This window comes from Fulmarus glacialis, unplaced genomic scaffold, assembly GCF_000690835.1.
Source record: "Fulmarus glacialis isolate BGI_N327 unplaced genomic scaffold, ASM69083v1 scaffold3297, whole genome shotgun sequence".
NCBI classification, from domain to species: Eukaryota; Metazoa; Chordata; class Aves; order Procellariiformes; family Procellariidae; genus Fulmarus; species Fulmarus glacialis.
In genome coordinates, this window is record NW_009222475.1 from 84,351 (window position 1) to 100,757 (window position 16,407).

The 16,407-nt window shown below is 45.7% G+C and overlaps 1 protein-coding gene across 1 annotated transcript in view; it reads right to left on the reverse strand.

Moving 5' to 3' along the window:
* LOC104079416 (brain-specific angiogenesis inhibitor 1-like) overlaps nucleotides 1-3,438 on the reverse strand; it is a gene marked incomplete at its 5' end in the record, with an annotated part of 66,285 nt that extends 62,847 nt beyond the window's left edge. The window contains one exon of the mRNA XM_009581450.1: nucleotides 3,335-3,438. Coding sequence (XP_009579745.1) covers nucleotides 3,335-3,438 — 104 coding nt within the window. The remainder of the gene's footprint in view (nucleotides 1-3,334) is intronic.
* Nucleotides 3,439-16,407: the final 12,969 nt, after the last annotated feature.

Below are 16,407 nucleotides of genomic sequence, written 5' to 3' on the forward strand. Positions count from 1 at the left end.
CACCGAGTGCATCAGCATCTCCGGCAAAGGTAGAGCTCCTGGGTTTAAAGCAAGTGTTAAAAGCCCCTTGAGAGCTCATTGACAACCACTAAATTGATCCTCAGGCTTCGATGGGCAGGGAGTGACAAAAGCTCACACTGATATCTTTCAGCGATACAGCACTCACCCAGCCACCGGCAGTGAAAAAGGTCTGCCATGCCCCACATGCGGATGGGCTGGTGGAAGAGCTGTTCGATAGCAAGCATTGATTTCCATGGAGAGGTCACTAATTCCAGAGGCTGTTGAACCGCAATGAGTATACGGATGGAAAACACATTGGGGCACTCCTGAAACACCACCGTGTCAAGGAGCTGCTTGAAAGGAGTGGTACAAACCAAAGTTTAGAGCAACACAGTACTAAGTCATTTCACCTGTTCTGACCCTTGAATAGTTCCTTTTCTCCCATGTCAGTTTTCAAGAGGGAAGATGTTTTTCTTTCAGTTCCCCCTCTTTTTCCACATGGGTTGTGGCCCACACACAGATCGTGTCTCCAGCTGTGACCCAGGACAGCCACTGCCGAGATGTAACAAGGTCCATCCACTTCTATGGCCCACTGTGTCACTGACCTCTCTGTCGAGACTGCTAATAAGGCCAGAGATGCACCATCTGCAGCAGAGTTTTTGCAGCCATCTGTCTACTGGGAACTGGAGTGAGTCCACCAACAGGCCACCAACAGCCGTCAAACAGAAACAACGTTCAGTTTTCAATGAGACTGTGCCAAGTTGGCTGTGTCTGAAGCGATCGCTTGCATCAAAAAGCTCATGCCGTTCATGCCGATGGCTGAGTAGGTGCCACTAAGAAGTAACTATTATTTGGGGGTTTTGAATGGGAAGCGGAGGGTAAATTCATTCTCTCTCTCCCAAAGCTGGGATCACCTCTCTTTTACCCTGCCCTCTTTTCTTTACCATGTTCCTTTCCCTCTTTCTCCTCCGCCCTTTCTTTCTGCTTCCCATGTATAAACAAACCCTAGCAGGGCAAAATTCTGGGAAAGTTTCCAGATTGTCAGCCTCAGTGAGCTTATTCATCAGAAGTGTTTCATACTCAAGCTGAGCCTATGTATGCATGCTCCAGATGCCTTTGTCCAGAGGTCTAAATGGGAAATTTCCCGGCCAAAGCTCCCCGAAACAGCTGAGCTCTGGTGAGTGCTCTCCACCGAAGACGAGGCAGCTACAGCATGAGGATTTTCTCCTCTGCACGGTGAGAAAGGACCACTTTGATATGGCTCCTGTATTTTAGCAACAACAGCTGGAATAATACTGCTGATCCCACTTCTGAGGATTCCTTCCGCTGTTGTCTATCAGATTAGATAACATCTAGGGCAAAACAAAGTGGGAGCCAGGAGATAATGTTGACTTGACTATGATGCTCCTGAGACCATTAATAGGACAGCACATTCATGTCCAGCAGCTATGCCTAAAATAAAAAGGACACACAGAGTGCTCAGGGCTCAGCCACGGGAATGCTGTGAAGTTTAGAAAACATGAAAACATGATCTACAGAGAAGAAATGAAACAAACTCAGCGCACCAAAGAGAAATTCTAGAGATCACTTGATCATGCTTTACAAATATTTACACAAAGAGACTTATGATAGAGAGCCCTTTAATCAAGATATAGCTGGTCTCAGGATCACTTGGAAATGCATGTCCATCCTTGGCTAGCTCAGAAATGCCCATTCAAGCCTCCCGTAAACATGTTCCCCATTCATGCTGATCATTTTGGGCATAGGCATAATGCAAAGGCTGGAATGAGAAATTAAAAAGAGCGTATTTTAAACAGGGCAGGCAATTAACTTTACTGTCCTCAATAACAGTAAATATTGAGGGGCACACTCCTGGAAGAAAATACATGATGTTATTCCAAATGACTCTGGCATGCTCCAAACTGATTCAACCTCATGTCTGAACTTGCGTTTCAGATCCTGAACTTGTTTCTGATAGGAAAGAGAGGGTGAGGCTCGAACACTTGCTCTTTACTCCTCTATCCTAACTTTCCACTTGATCCTGACACCAGTGACACCAGTAAGTCACCTACCAGCGCTGCCCAGTGCTGCCCAGCCTGAGGAAAAGCAGGAGAGGACAAGGACTTGAGCAGATCCAATGATACCCCAGGCACGGAAAAACCTGAGTTCTAGATAAATGTTATTATGATCAGTCTTCAGCTCAGAGCACTTGCCATAATTAACTAGCCACTATGTCACAGTATCAACAAAAAAAGATGCATTTTTGCTCATTTTTTACTCTTTTGTTTCTTTCCTCTATCAAGCGGTAGAAAAAATTATCTCAATTCACAACTCTGAACTGAATTTACCCTTTCCTCCCTATGAAGAAGAATCACTTGACAAAATAAGAGGGTCAGACTGATCCCTTCTCCCAAAAGGGTCACCAATAATTTCCAGACAGTATATTCACTGTAGCCACTCCATTTCAATTTCACAGTCATTTACCCGGTTCTGATTTTCTTTGTTTTATTTAGCTTAGAGTCATGAAGCTCTCAACCTGTTTGCCACTGGTTTAGGGAAGGTGTGGGTCTAACAGTATATAGTCAGACCTCGTTCAATGCAGCATAGGGGGAGAATCCCTTGCACACCTCGGGTCCTCCAGCTCAAACAGTCTGCCAAAACGTATCTAACAGGGGCGTGGGCCAATGTGGACCTTTGTTCAATAAAACTTTGCTATGAAACCACTTCAGCTTCTATAAATGATACAATTTAAGGTTGCACCTGACCTGCTTATAGGTGTACAGGAGCTCTCTTCAATGGGATGTACTGAGGAATCCCATATGCATCTGAAGCTGAAGGCAAAAAATAGCTAAGAGGTTGGAGAGTATTTTAGACCATGCGGTTTATCATCCTTAAGCTCCTAAAAGTGCTGTCAGTTCTTCAGGCCAGATGTTTTCATAACGGGTCATGGATGTTTTGATGTTATCAAAGACCCAACTGGGAATACTTTGAAGCAATCTGCCTGCCAGGAGGCAGTGCGCGTCCACCTCTCCACGAAAAAGGTTTCCTGGGGTACACGAAGGCATCTAAAACAGCACGCGGCTTTTGAAAAAGGAACAATGCGACTACATGGGGTCATGGCACTAATTTCACTGTACTAATTTCTCTGGCACTGAAAGGAAAGAATAATGCCAACTAAGCCACCATGGTGTCTTTTTGCAGGACCCACTCATTACAAAATGGTTCTTCCTCAGGCACCGGACACCCAAAGCAGGAGAGCAAAACCTCCAGGATCCATGTAGATCAAGAGACAGTTACTTTCCCCAACAAGAAGAGAAGAGAATGAAAGCCATACCTCCAAACAGAGACATAAATGATAATCAACAGCAAAAGTGTCAGCGAAGATACTCCACAGCCTACAATTAACGTGACAGAAGGGACCAGCACCTTTTCCATGTTCTGAAAAAGAGAAAGTAAGACATTAAAAAAAAAGAAAGAAAGAAAAGATGCTCAGCAAACACTACCAGCTCAATTTCATGGCAAGAACTTTCCTCCTAATTGTTTGTGTGTCAACTCACTTGACCTTCACATCACACTGCACATACAAATAAAGAGGAAAGAAGACCAGGATCTATTTCTGGTTGACCCAGCCTTTTTTTGGACCTGATTCTGCTCCCACATACACCAGTGTTAAGTCAGGTTAACAACTCTGATATCTATGGCAAGGCAGGTGTGGAAAAGGCGTGGGTTGCAAGAGGAGGATCAGGCCCTTCATCTCCAGTGTGAAACTTTGAAAATAATTAATGAGGCAATAGCAGAAGGCAGTGCCTACATTAGAACAATTACAAATGAGCTCTTCTGGGAATGGCGGTGATGAAGGTTGGAGGATGAAAAGAAGGTGAAAATCTACCAGCTACAAACATCCATCTGGAAAAGGAGGAGATGGAGCAAGCAAAGAAAAACCAAGATGTATATCCTCCCCCGGGACCCAGCAGCCAGTCATACCATCCATCACTTCACTACTCTTACACTGCTACACAAGGCATTTCTTCATATGCAGTGGTCCTTACTGGAAAATCTGGTGTGAAACGGTTCTCCTTTCCTGTCTGAACACAAAAGGTCTGCTGATCATCAGCTCTTGCAACGTCAAACACACATGCTATAACCTCTCCTAATCTAGTTCTCCGCATCACTGGGACTAACTGTGTAACCAGCCAACATCTGCCAGACTAATATCACTAAACTCCCCCTGTTCTCAGCTTAGATCTGGATCCCACTTGGTTTGCTCTGCTGCAGGCCTTTTTTCCAGCATGTTTCTTATTTCCACATCAGTGATCTCTGCTGGCATGAAGGCAGAGAAGCAGAGACCCACCATGCAGCAGGCACACGAGAACCCTCTATTTAGAGTGACTAGGCAGTATGCAGAGGTGTGGGAGTACAGTCAACGTTGTCATCAGATTGGCGCACTACCAACACCTATCGCTACAGCCATGGAGATGAGATGGTTTCTGACATAGCAAGGGCTTAGCACAGGGTAAAAAAAAAGCAATTACACATGAATTTGGGAACGGAACAGGCAATCCTCTAAGGACTTGTCTACACTGTTTTGTTGGCAGGCATGAGGCTGCTCAACCTGAACCTCCAATCAACAGGACACCACGAATTTGAGGCTACTGCAGCTCTGTTCCAGGCTACTGAGCCTGCTGCAAAGCAAAATATATTAGGCAAGGCTCAGCGCTATGCTTATATGGAGTCCGGCCAGCTCAACACATGGGCAAAGGAAGCATATGTCCACTGACTTAAGGCCCACAGTCAGTACAGGTTTACTCCACAGAGCCCACCACGAAGAAGAGACAAACAACCCTGATATATTGGGATCTGAGCTGAATTGTCTCTGCAGTCTGAAGGGCTTGGGAAGATTCTCCTTACTTCCCTATTTTGACCAAAGGCACCTCTCATGTTTTGAATCTCATTGGGGGGAATTAATGAGGAACAAAACTTTCACCATACTGCTGCAGTGAACTTCACAGGTGCTATTGGGAAGGCTGGCATAAGAGCTTAAGGGACCTGAGACAAAATTTAGTGACATATTCAATGGTTTGAATGCCTAAGTGGCATATATACCCAAAGAAGTACAGGTTGATTGAGGGCTCTTTACTGGATGCAGACCAGCTGCAGACTGGAAACCACACTGCACTGCAGCGTGGTGCTACCTCTCTGTAATGTCCCCTCCCTACAGACCATATTAGCTCTGACACATCACTACCCCAGCATGCCTATACAACTTCCTTGAGTTTGCTCTGTGAAACAGGAGGCTTGGCACTCTCCAAAACCACCACCATAGATACGTTCAAAGGGTTTGGACGCTGAGCCTAATTCAACTTGCTGAAATTAGGGAACTGGATTTCAGGCGATATCTTAGTCATTTTAACTACCAGCAACTGTGCAGAAATTGCAAGAACTACACGGCACTGAGCCTCACCAACCCATCCAGCAAGGTCCTGCATCTCCTCCACCTAGAGCTTCCCAAAATGCTCATGGAAAATGCTACAACTCACACGTGGATTCTTCCTCTAAATTTCTACAGAGACTTGGATCGCTGCAATTTTTAACATCAACTCATGTGACTGTATTCCCACCCTGAGAATTTACTCCTGCCAAATATTCATGGAAGGTTAGAAGCAGTTTTTTGGGAACTAGGTAAACAGAAAGAAATCTCAATGAAAATATCAACATTTTGATTCATCTTCCACCAAACAAAATTGAAATTGGACATATTCCAGACACCTAAGTGCTGAAATATCGTATCCTTCTCCTTACAAATTGAAATGTGGAAGGGACTTGCTTCTGGGAACAGAAGCCTCTGATTTAGTGAAGCACTGGGGTAGGGTGTGGGAGAGAGAGATGCAATTTCCAGTATGAAGCCACAGCTTCTCCTTTTGCCATCCGTGCTTTGTTTCCCCCCCTGCAGAACCCAGGTGGGCAACAGCCCTGCCCCACCTCAGAGGTGTATGGTCGTGATAAACGCACCGCAAAGCACAAGCTCCTCAGACATGAATTGCTCTTTGCTCGCTCACTCCACGCTCACTCCCAACCCTTTTTCTCCCCTTGCTCCCCCCTTACGGCAATATGAGTTCACATCGCACAAATGGTGGCCTGGGATGAGCATCGATTGTGACATTTGATTTAAGTAGGTCTCATTTCACTGACTTTTCATGGGTAACTGGATAAAAGTCGGGGAGGAGTTCCATTAAAGCAAAAAAAGCCTGACATATAACTCGCTCCTAAACCATCCAAGAGAAACTGAAGAAATGGAGTTTGGATTTTAAGAGATGAGCAGACTATGTCTCTACATCTCCAACACAGTAACCCTAACTCCCCTCCCTTCCACATCCTCTCTGACATCCCTCCACCCCCAACAACCTTACGTTCTTTCACCCCCTTCCCTATCCCTTTTCCCACATCACCCATAATCTTCTCCTACATCCTCCATCAGCTAAGTAAGAAGTTGCATGTACTGGACCATTCCTAGGTTAGATGTTTGCTCATCGGCAAGGCATTACACAAATGATGACGGGCCAAGTGGAAGCCAGACCGGTGGGTAATAGCTGGTGTCTATCTGCAGCCCTTCCCACAAGAAAGACCCTGATCTGCACCTCCTTCTTTATCCTTCAGCCAAACTTTCACAAAACCCATGCCCACTGGAAGGACTCTTCCTTAGGAGATGAAGCTTATCCCTTCTTCCTACAGAGAAGGGAGAGTTGGTCCAGCCCTGATGGGTTTCTGTTGACATCATGAGGGTGGATAACTATAAAAAACACTGACTGCAATAAGAGCAGGAGCTCACTCCTTGGGCAGTAATAAGTCCTAAAGGCTTAGGCCCATGAAGCTTAGGATTCTCCTTTCTTTCTTCATTATTAAGGTTTCTCTGTCCTCCCCATCTTCCTTTCCCCCTCCCCCATGTCTTCCCTTTGGCAAACGAAGCATCATTTGTTTTATTTCTTCTAACTAATTAAACCCCCTGACAGAAGGTGGTCGGATGCTGTACAATCTGAGCCTTGCAAGGGAAATTTTCTTGAAGGAGAATGAGGGGGAAAAGCAAGGTTGGTTTCAAAAGAAATGGTGATACCAAGAGAAAAACAGCAAGACATTCTCAAGGTAAGAATGAAACCAGTCCTATGCAAGTTTCCCAGCACCACAGGCGAGGAGCAAACTGGTTGTCTGCAAAAGACAGGCTAGGAACAGGGTCTCCACCTGTTTGGACTGGAGATGGTCCCAGATGGCCTGTTCCTCACCACCTCCCCATGTCTGCTGATGGATGCCATCCAGAAGCACCCTGAAATACTGATGAAGCCACGCCCGGTTGGAGCTGGAAAGAAAACCTTGGCCTGGGCCAAGCAGGAACAGAGCAGGTCATTATGAGTTGCAAGTCCTGCGATTTTGTCACCAAGCATGCCAAGGGAGGAGAGAAGCAATCAATGACATCAGCTGGAATGGAAATAACGAGTGCTACTGCCTGGGGCTGCTTGCTGTCCTACCACCCCATCACTCTGCCTAGCAGGGCAGAAGGACACCCCTCCTTTTCTTTACAATTTCACTTTGCTTCCTTCTTCTCTTCTATTTCCTTCTTTTCCTTTCTCCCTCATTTTTTTCTCTCCTTCGTCTTCTTTCCTGCCTTCCTTTGGCCATTTTCCTTGACATATTCTGCCTTTTCTTCTTGCTTTTAATGCATCTTTCTGGCTCTCCCCCCTTTACATTCTCTGCATTTCTCTCTTTCCTTTTCTTACTTTCTGCACAACACTGTGAAAAGCGACTTCGTTCGAGTCGTGCTTGTTCCATTACCTTGCTCTAGCTCCAGGGTCAAACAGGCTCCAATTAGAACAAAGTCAAAAATGCTATTTCTTAATGCCATGCAGTTTGCCTGAGACCTTACAAGCAAGCTGTTCTTTCGGCTTTTTCCATCCTTGATACTGAGAAAGGCTGTATAAAGTCTTTATAGTAACATCATACTAATAAAATCATTGAAAAATTAAACCATTTATTTTGCTTCCAAATTAAACACAGACATACGAGTTTAGAATTTGGGGTGTTGGGCTTTGTTTTTAGAAATGTGTTTGCTATTCAGAATGGTTGCCTTGAGCTTGACTTCCTGCACATTTGAAATTAAAGACTCATTAAGTCAGAAAATTTCAAAAGTACTGGTTGCAAGGGGCATCTAGACCTTTCTAATCCAATTTACTGCTTGGAGCAAGACTATCAGTAGCATCAGGTGAGGTTGGCCATGATTTGTCTAGATGAGCCTTGGAAATTCTCAAAGATGAAGAGCTCCCATCCTTCCTGTGACTGTTCCAGGGCCACACCACTCTCCCCGTGACAGAATTTTTCCTAAGGTCGCACATGAACCTCCCAAGCTACAGCTTGTGGCTCTGCCCCTTGTTAAATCATCAGGCACAAACGAGAGGAGTTTGGTTTTCTAATTTTTGTAATTGCCCTCTGATACTTGTGGGTTGTGATTAGATTGCCCCTTACATTCATCTTTGCAAGACCAAGCAAGTCCAGCTCCCTCTACCTCTCTCCTCCCAGGTCATGAGATCAAAGCAATGAGACTCATTCCACTCTTCTGACAAAGAACTGGACCAGGTGGGTGTGATTTACTCCAAGAATTGCCCAGGAACCATTTTACTGTGCCACTGGCCTAAAGGTTTTTCACAATTCTTGAGAAGTTTTTAAAGCCACATGGTATTGATTTTGTTGCTAGTTGGACAGCTTTTGTCAAAGCAGAGAGATAGGTGTTAAAATTGCTGGAAATGCTGTTTTTACCAGTACTCACAAAAGTGAACAACTTTCTAAACAAAGGGGCATATGTCAGTGCTGTAAGAAAACAACCGAGGAGGGTTGAATTACCAAGAGGTGAACGTGCTTTTGCCATCTGCCAAAAATATCCTGAATTTTTTTTTTAATCCCTATTCAGTTAGATTCTGGGTTTCTCATTCAGGCTCAGGCCCTTTGTATATACACCTATATACTGCAGTGGTATGGTAAAGCACCAGCCGTGTACGCTACCCCAGTACAACCACTTGACAAAAACGGGCAGCAATCCACAGCAATATACGGTATCTTTTAGGGACTTTGGTAATGAGTGACGCTATGACACCTTCAGCTGGGTGAGAACCAAGCTCTTCACACAACTCAGCTGACAAAGGTGTAGCTGATGTATGTGAACACCTCCAGGGACCCTACAGAGCCAAGAGGAGCAAAGCCTTGCACTTGCCCGCAGAAGGAGAGATGCAAGGCAGGCACACACAGGGAGCAGGACCCACTGAATAAGCAGGTGTTGTTCGTACCCCCACCACTCTCCTGACCACCATGCAGTGCTCAATGAAAGTAGCACTGATGTCCAGCTGACCAGGGCATGCCAGTTGCTGAGGCCCGTGGTAAAGCTATAGATACAGATGGAGCTGCTCAAGGGAAGGCTCAGTTTTCACCTCCTGGAAGACATATTTCTTGCACTAATTGCAAGACAGGGAGAAAGGAAGAGCAGGACACAAGCTCTTTTTGGTGGACCCCAAAGTATGGGAAGTAGCAGGGATGTAGTGAAGGCAGGATTGGGCCACTGCTGAAAGGAGCTTTTTTGGTAGGTCAGCATTATCACAGGGACTACAGGGTTCACTCAACTCAGAGCAGAGGAGCAGGAAGAGGCACCAAGCCATTTTTTCACAGAATCAGAGGATGGTTTGGGTTGGAAGGGACCTTTAAAGATCATCTAGTCCAACCCCCTTTCCATGTGCAGGAACATCTTTCACTGAATCAGGTTGCTCAAAGCCCTGTCCAACCTGACTTAGAACACTTCCAATGATGGGGTAGCCACAACTCCTATGGGCAACTAGGTCCTGTGTCTCGCCACCCTCACTGTGAAAAATTTCTTCCTTATATCCAATTTAAATCTACCCTCTTTCAGTTTAAAACCATTGCCCCTTGTCCTGTCACTACAGGAGCTGGTGTTGTGGACAGGACCCTAGCTAGCAGCTAAGGACCACACAGCTGCTCGCTCACTTCCCCTGCAGCAGGATGGGGGAGGAGAATCAGGAGGATAACAGTGCAAAAGCTTGTGGGTTGAGATAAAGACAGTTTAATATTAAAAAAAAAAAGGGAAAAAACTAATGAAGAGAGAGGGAAAAAACCAAAACACAAGAAAAACAAGTGATGCAAAAGAAAACAGTTGCTCACCACCAACCAATCGATGCCCAACCAGTCCCCCCAAAATAGCAGCCCCCACCAACCTCCAACCCCCCAGTTTTATTGCTGATCATGATGTCATATAGTATGGAATATCCCTTTGGTCTGTTGGGGTCAGCTGTCCCAGCTGTGTCCCCTCCCAACTTCTTCTGCACCCCCAGCTTCTCACTGGTGGGGCAGTCTGAGGAGCAGAAAAGTCCTTGTCTCTGTGTAAGCACTGCTCAGCAATAATGAAAACATCCCTGTCTTATCAACATTTTTTTCAGCACAAATCCAAAATATAGCTCCATGCTAGCTACTACGGAGAAATTTAACTCTATCCCAAACAAAACCTGGTAAAAAGTCTTTCTCTGTCTTTCTTATAACACTTTATATATTGAAAGACCACAATAAGGTCTCCCCAGAGCCTTCTCTTCTCCATCTTCTAACCTCTGGGGAGGACTTTGAGATCCCTGCATGAAGATCACTTAGTGGAGTCATTAATAAATAATCTCTTCACAACTTCTTTCTGGAACAACCCAACATCCTTCCCAGCCTATGTCATTGCAAGACAGGTCCAGAAAATTACTACTTTGTTTTGCTTCCTTCGTATCATAACTACTGGCTTCTCATGTCAAAGCTAATAGACACCCATTATCGGGAAGGCATTTGTGGAGCTGAGGGCCCCTTTTATGTAATTTGACCAGTCTAACAGGCAATTCCGTGTAATTACAGTACACAGAAATTACCCAGAGAGACATCTTAATGTGCTACTATTTATTAACAATTGCTAACTCTTCACTCGGTATTGAGTCTGCTCTCAAGATACAACATGGCAATCTGTGTTTAGTAAACAGCCTTGATGAAGCTCTCAGGGCAGAGGAGTGGTCACGCAGCCACTCATTAATACGAGCTGTCAGGATAATTTCCTTGAGGCTGGTGGGGAATTACAGGAGTTAACAGTACGCATTATCTACCTGCCAGTTGTCAATGCCACGGTCAGCTTGCTGACGCTCTTTGAACTACCAGACTGCACTCTCAGTGCCTCAATATCCAGTCCTGATATCAAGGAGGGCTGAACTGGGCTGATATTAACTCTAAGGACCACTCTTCTCCTGCCCAACCAGCAGTTATCATTTTCACTAAACAGCCCACTGTCATTATTTAAAATACACTATGCTTTATTCCCTTCCCGCCCCTTTCCCATGGCACTTCGCCCGGCCAAGCTGCTGAAATTACTGTTTAACGGGGCTCTGATGAGTAGCCGCGAGCTTCTTTGCATCCCTCTGTGAGCTGCGGTTTGGGAACCAGCGTGCCGAGCAAGGGGACCGCAAGCGAGGAGTACGGGGGTCTATTCCCAACTTGCCCGCAGGCCAACTATGTATGTGTGGCTTCATCATTTAAGCCAATCTTTTCAAAGTCCTCTCAACCGATCTGCTTTAGATTGCAAACACTGGCCTTCACTTCTCGGGGGCTTATTTTGACCCCCTGGAAATGGAAAAGAATAATGCTGCTCTCCATCTCTCTTCCAAAGCTTAATTCAGCTTAGATTTCTGATATATGTAAATGCCTTAGGGGGTTCCCAGGGCTATGTCAGGACAATCAAGCACCAGCATCTCATTCTCTGCTGTGCAATATTAACATGGGGAGGTATGGAAGAGAGAGAGGAGAGAGCTTTTGGCTTAACTGTTTGCGAGCTGGCCAGATGGAGTGTCTGGTTTTTAAATCTTTCCTTTTCATGCATACGGTAAGACTTGCTCTGTTTCAGCCTTTCTCTTTAAAGCATGTTGAAAAGAAAATAGAATCATTTTCCACAATAAAGGTGGTAATAATCAAAATGGCCTATTCTTCTATGGGTATGCGCTTTCCTTCTGAGACAACAGAGGCAGAAGTGAACTTTAATCAGGCTGTGCAGTACCACTGTCACAAGCACTGCGGTAAGCAGCGTACCTCTATCTCGCTATGTCAGTCCTAGAAAATAAAATAGTCCAGGACCCACTCCATTGCCCTGAGATGAAGTGATGTGGTACAGATAATATTCATACAAGCTCACTGTTCAAAACAGAGGGGTCTTGTCCATACTGCCTAATGGAATATTCACGGACCATGCCATCCCCTGGACCACAGCTGCACGTTGTTAGTTGGCACAAGCCAAGACACAGCGAGGAGAATTATAGCAATTAAACAGTAGGGACAATTACAGGACAGTGCTAGAGCCTTTGCCATGGAATTTATCATTAGTAATACTATTATTATTATTACTATTACTAGCATTATTTCACAGTATGGACATATGCTCTAACTACATTAAAAATGAGCCTTCTTTACTGCTCCTTTCTGCTTGGGATCGTCCCTTCCCTGTACTACACAAAGGATAATTAGTTCAAAGTCTGTAACTGATTTCCAGGCTGGTCCTTGCATTACCCATCTTACCCTGGTTTCACAAGTGTGCCCTCATCTCTAGTAACTTCACAGAAGCAGTGCTGAGCACTTTGCAGGGAAATGCGGTGAGATTTACACACAGTTAAAATAAAATAACTCCATGGCAGACTGGGAGTGGAAAATGAGGGTGGAATCCAGACTGTGTTTATCCTGATTTAAGCAGTGTTTTGGTTCCATGCCAGGCGACAGCATTTCACCAAATTATTCCAAAACAGCCCGCTGTTTGTTTTACTTTATCAATGTCGTTCTGATGAGTGATGCCAGACCGGCAGCTCTCCCCACAGCATGGGCAATGCTTGCCTCCCCCATGCCCGCACATCCTGCCCTTGGGAGAGACCCAGCTGAGGAGCTGGGGAACACCTGAGGCCATGGTGTCTGGAGGAAGACTTCTGCCAAAAATGCTTGTATCACCCTGCTGCCTACCACTACGGAGAACAAATGCCTGTCTTCCCTTTCCCCTTCTAACATCCTTGCCTGTTGAAGACCAGTCCTTAAGAAAAGCTTAATACAAAGCACAAAGCACAAAGACTGCACAAGCCATCCCTAAAACACCTCTTAAACCGTGCCTTCGTTCAGTTTCTTTGCAGATGTGATTCCTCTCCTGTAGGACCCAGGCAGAGCTTCCCATCTCTCACTGTCCAACCACTGAAGATACCTGCACTGGCAATGTCTCCTGACTCGAACTAGGGTTGAACCAACAACCTTGACGCAAAAGATGTCTCCAGCTCATTATCAGTTCTCAGAGGCTTTCAGAGGCTCACTGGCTAGAGCTCGCCTCTGAAAAGGAGATGAAGGGATTTCAGTCATTTAGCAGATGATCTGTACGCTCTTATGATGATGATGACGACAGCTTCTGAAGAGCCCATGGGATCCAGCATGCTTCCACCCACCCGGTGCAATACACAGCTGGTTACTGGGGATGATGATGACGACAGCTTTATTCCCATTGCAATCTGAAGAGCCCATGGGATCCAGCATGCTTCCACCCACCCGGTGCAATACACAGCTGGTTACTGGGGAGTTATTGGTGCTGATTCCCTCTACATGGAACCGTGATCTCAAAGCAGCACTCAAGGAATCAGCTTCTGGCCCCGATGCCCATCTCATTCACAGCTGAATGATTGGGAAGTAAAATTGTAACAGCCCCTGGATTTACAACTGTACTGAGTTGATATAAACAAGATCAAAAGTGGCCCCAGTAGTAGGATATTCCCCATCTGGGGAATGGTTGACATGACTGCCATATTTAAAAGAGCAAAAAAGAACAATTTGTCATGAAAAACGAAAGCATTGTCTTGCTTGTGGGAAAAGGAATCGTTTTGCTTTCACGGATTTATTGAATACATTCTGTATATCCTTTTGGTTAGTAGGGCAAGTAACTAATGAGCACTCGAGCTGCAGACTTAGTTTTGACTGACTGTTATCACGCACATCATCATCCCAGTTTCCTTATTAGACAGTCCTAACATTTAGAGGGAAGTTTCAAGCTCAAATATTCATAATTACAAGCCTGACATTTGTTTTCCATGCATATTGCCCATTTTTGCTTAAAGATTGCCATTACTGCCAAAATCTTGCTGGTAGATTTGTCCACTCAGCTGTTCGTAGACAGCAAAAGTATGAAGGGCACAAGCCTTTTGGAAACTGATTCAATTTTGTTTTAAAAGAGTAGACATTTGTTGTAAAAAGATAATAATGACTTAATTTCCATGTCTCACATCATGGCAATTCAAGGGCAACCTTAGCCTTTAGACAGGGTTCAGTGGTGAAGCAGCTTGCTAAAATTACCTAAAAAGGGCTTTTCCAGGCCAAAGTACTATGGAGACGGGTGCAGAACGATAGAAGAAAGACAAGCAACGCTCGACAGTTCGACTGACTCTTCAAACACAATGCAGTTAGTCCTCAAAGTGCTTTGAAAAGGAAGATAATCTCATTTACCACTAATGCGCTGACTCCCACCCCTGACGAGCCCATGAAACCCAGCCTCCATCACCCACTTGTTACCATTTTCAGACGAGCACCTTTGTGATGTCTCCCACGCCATCCTCTGCCTTGGGAGAAGCTCCCCAAAAAACACCTAGAAAGCTATCCAGTGCTCTTGCTTTAAACCTCCTCTGTAAACCCTGCTGGGTGCAATGCCTACAAAACAATCCTGAGAACGGCAGATGTGCCACGACTTACTGAGGATCGCGATGACTAATGCCCTCGTGCTGTTTACATGTACCCCTACGCCCACCCGAATCCAAGCAGCCTTGTATTTCGGCTGGAAATTTCAGCTGTATTTCACCTATTTTGGGTCAGGGTGGCTTTGTGGCTCATTCAGCACTGAGCAGGTTGCTGAAGCCGTGCTCCGTAGCTCCAGGTGACGCGGCGGTCCAAATAACACATGATAAACTTAAAATAACAGTGGATCGACAGCTACAGCTGGATACGGCAAGCAGGCAAGGTGGTCTCTCCAACTGTGGACAGACCCTGTGATTTTTCCAAATACATGCCCTAACCCACCAGAGCTTCCCCATCTGCCTCCATCCCTCTCCTCCACCTCCCAGCCACGTGCCACCTCTCGGCCACATTTCTCTCTTTTACACAGCAAGAAGCAGCCACAAAGGTGATCTCGTTTACAGAATTACAAGCAAGAGGGTAGGAAAAGACCTGACAAGCTCAGCTCACCCATTCCCCTGCCTCAAAACCATCTAAACCATCCCCCAAATGTTCAAGAAAACCTTCGCTGACGGAGGCTAGGCTCTCAGTTCTTGACTATCCCTACAGCCAGAAGGTTTTCCCTTGTGCCTAAATTAAATCTCTCTCACTGCACTTTGAGTCCAATCCTCAGCAGACACAGAAAGCAGATTACTCCCTTTCCACAGCTACCTTCTACCCATTTGAAGACTATTATCCGCCTTCCCCTCGGTCTTTTCTCCTTGAGAAAAGAGTCAAACCATCTCACAGAGCTCACCTCTGCTCACTGTCAGCATGGAGGTACCACACCAAACATCTCTGACACATCATCCTCTCCCACGCACATACTCACACACTCCCACGCTCACGTACCGTACCAGTCATCCTGCTTGAACACAGAGCAGAGCATCCCGGAGAGGTACCGCTCACCCCCTTCGTTCACATTTCTGGCCCTCGATGGCTCAAATCTGCACACGCTGAGTCTGAGAGCTGCTTTCCGAGCTCTTAGAAAAGGGGAAAGTGGGAATTGGGAAGACCCTGGTGTCCTGGATTAAATCCACGCCTCCTTTAACAGAGCAGTAAGCTTGTGTCTGGGTAATAGGACAGCTGTCACACTTGCTAAGCTGCCTTCATGGCAACAAGCCATTAAGCACTGCAGCTCAAAATAAGCACCAAACCCCTCAGGAACGCCTGGACACGCAGTATCCCAGATGTGTATGGTGAGTCTTTAATTTCAGCTGAAGACAAGGGACTAACCGCAGCCCTGGTCTGCTCCTGGGGTCACTTGGTTAATGCCAGCGCTGCTCTTGCCTTTACACCGAAGGGTGAATTTGGCTCAGTATTACTCATGCTGAAGCACTGAATCCCACAACAGTTTTAAGCTCCCAGCCACTTGATCATGTTCCTCTCCCACATCCCCTTCAGATGAAGAGATACAGGGTGATGCAGCATTTGCCTGCGGAAGAGTCACTGCCAGGGCTGTGCGGAGCTCGCTGGCTTCGGCTCGCGAGGGAAGAGCTGCAGACCCACGCCGCTGCAATCCCACCACCTGGAGTTTTGTCGTGAGTTAAAGACCTGAGCGAATCCATAAGC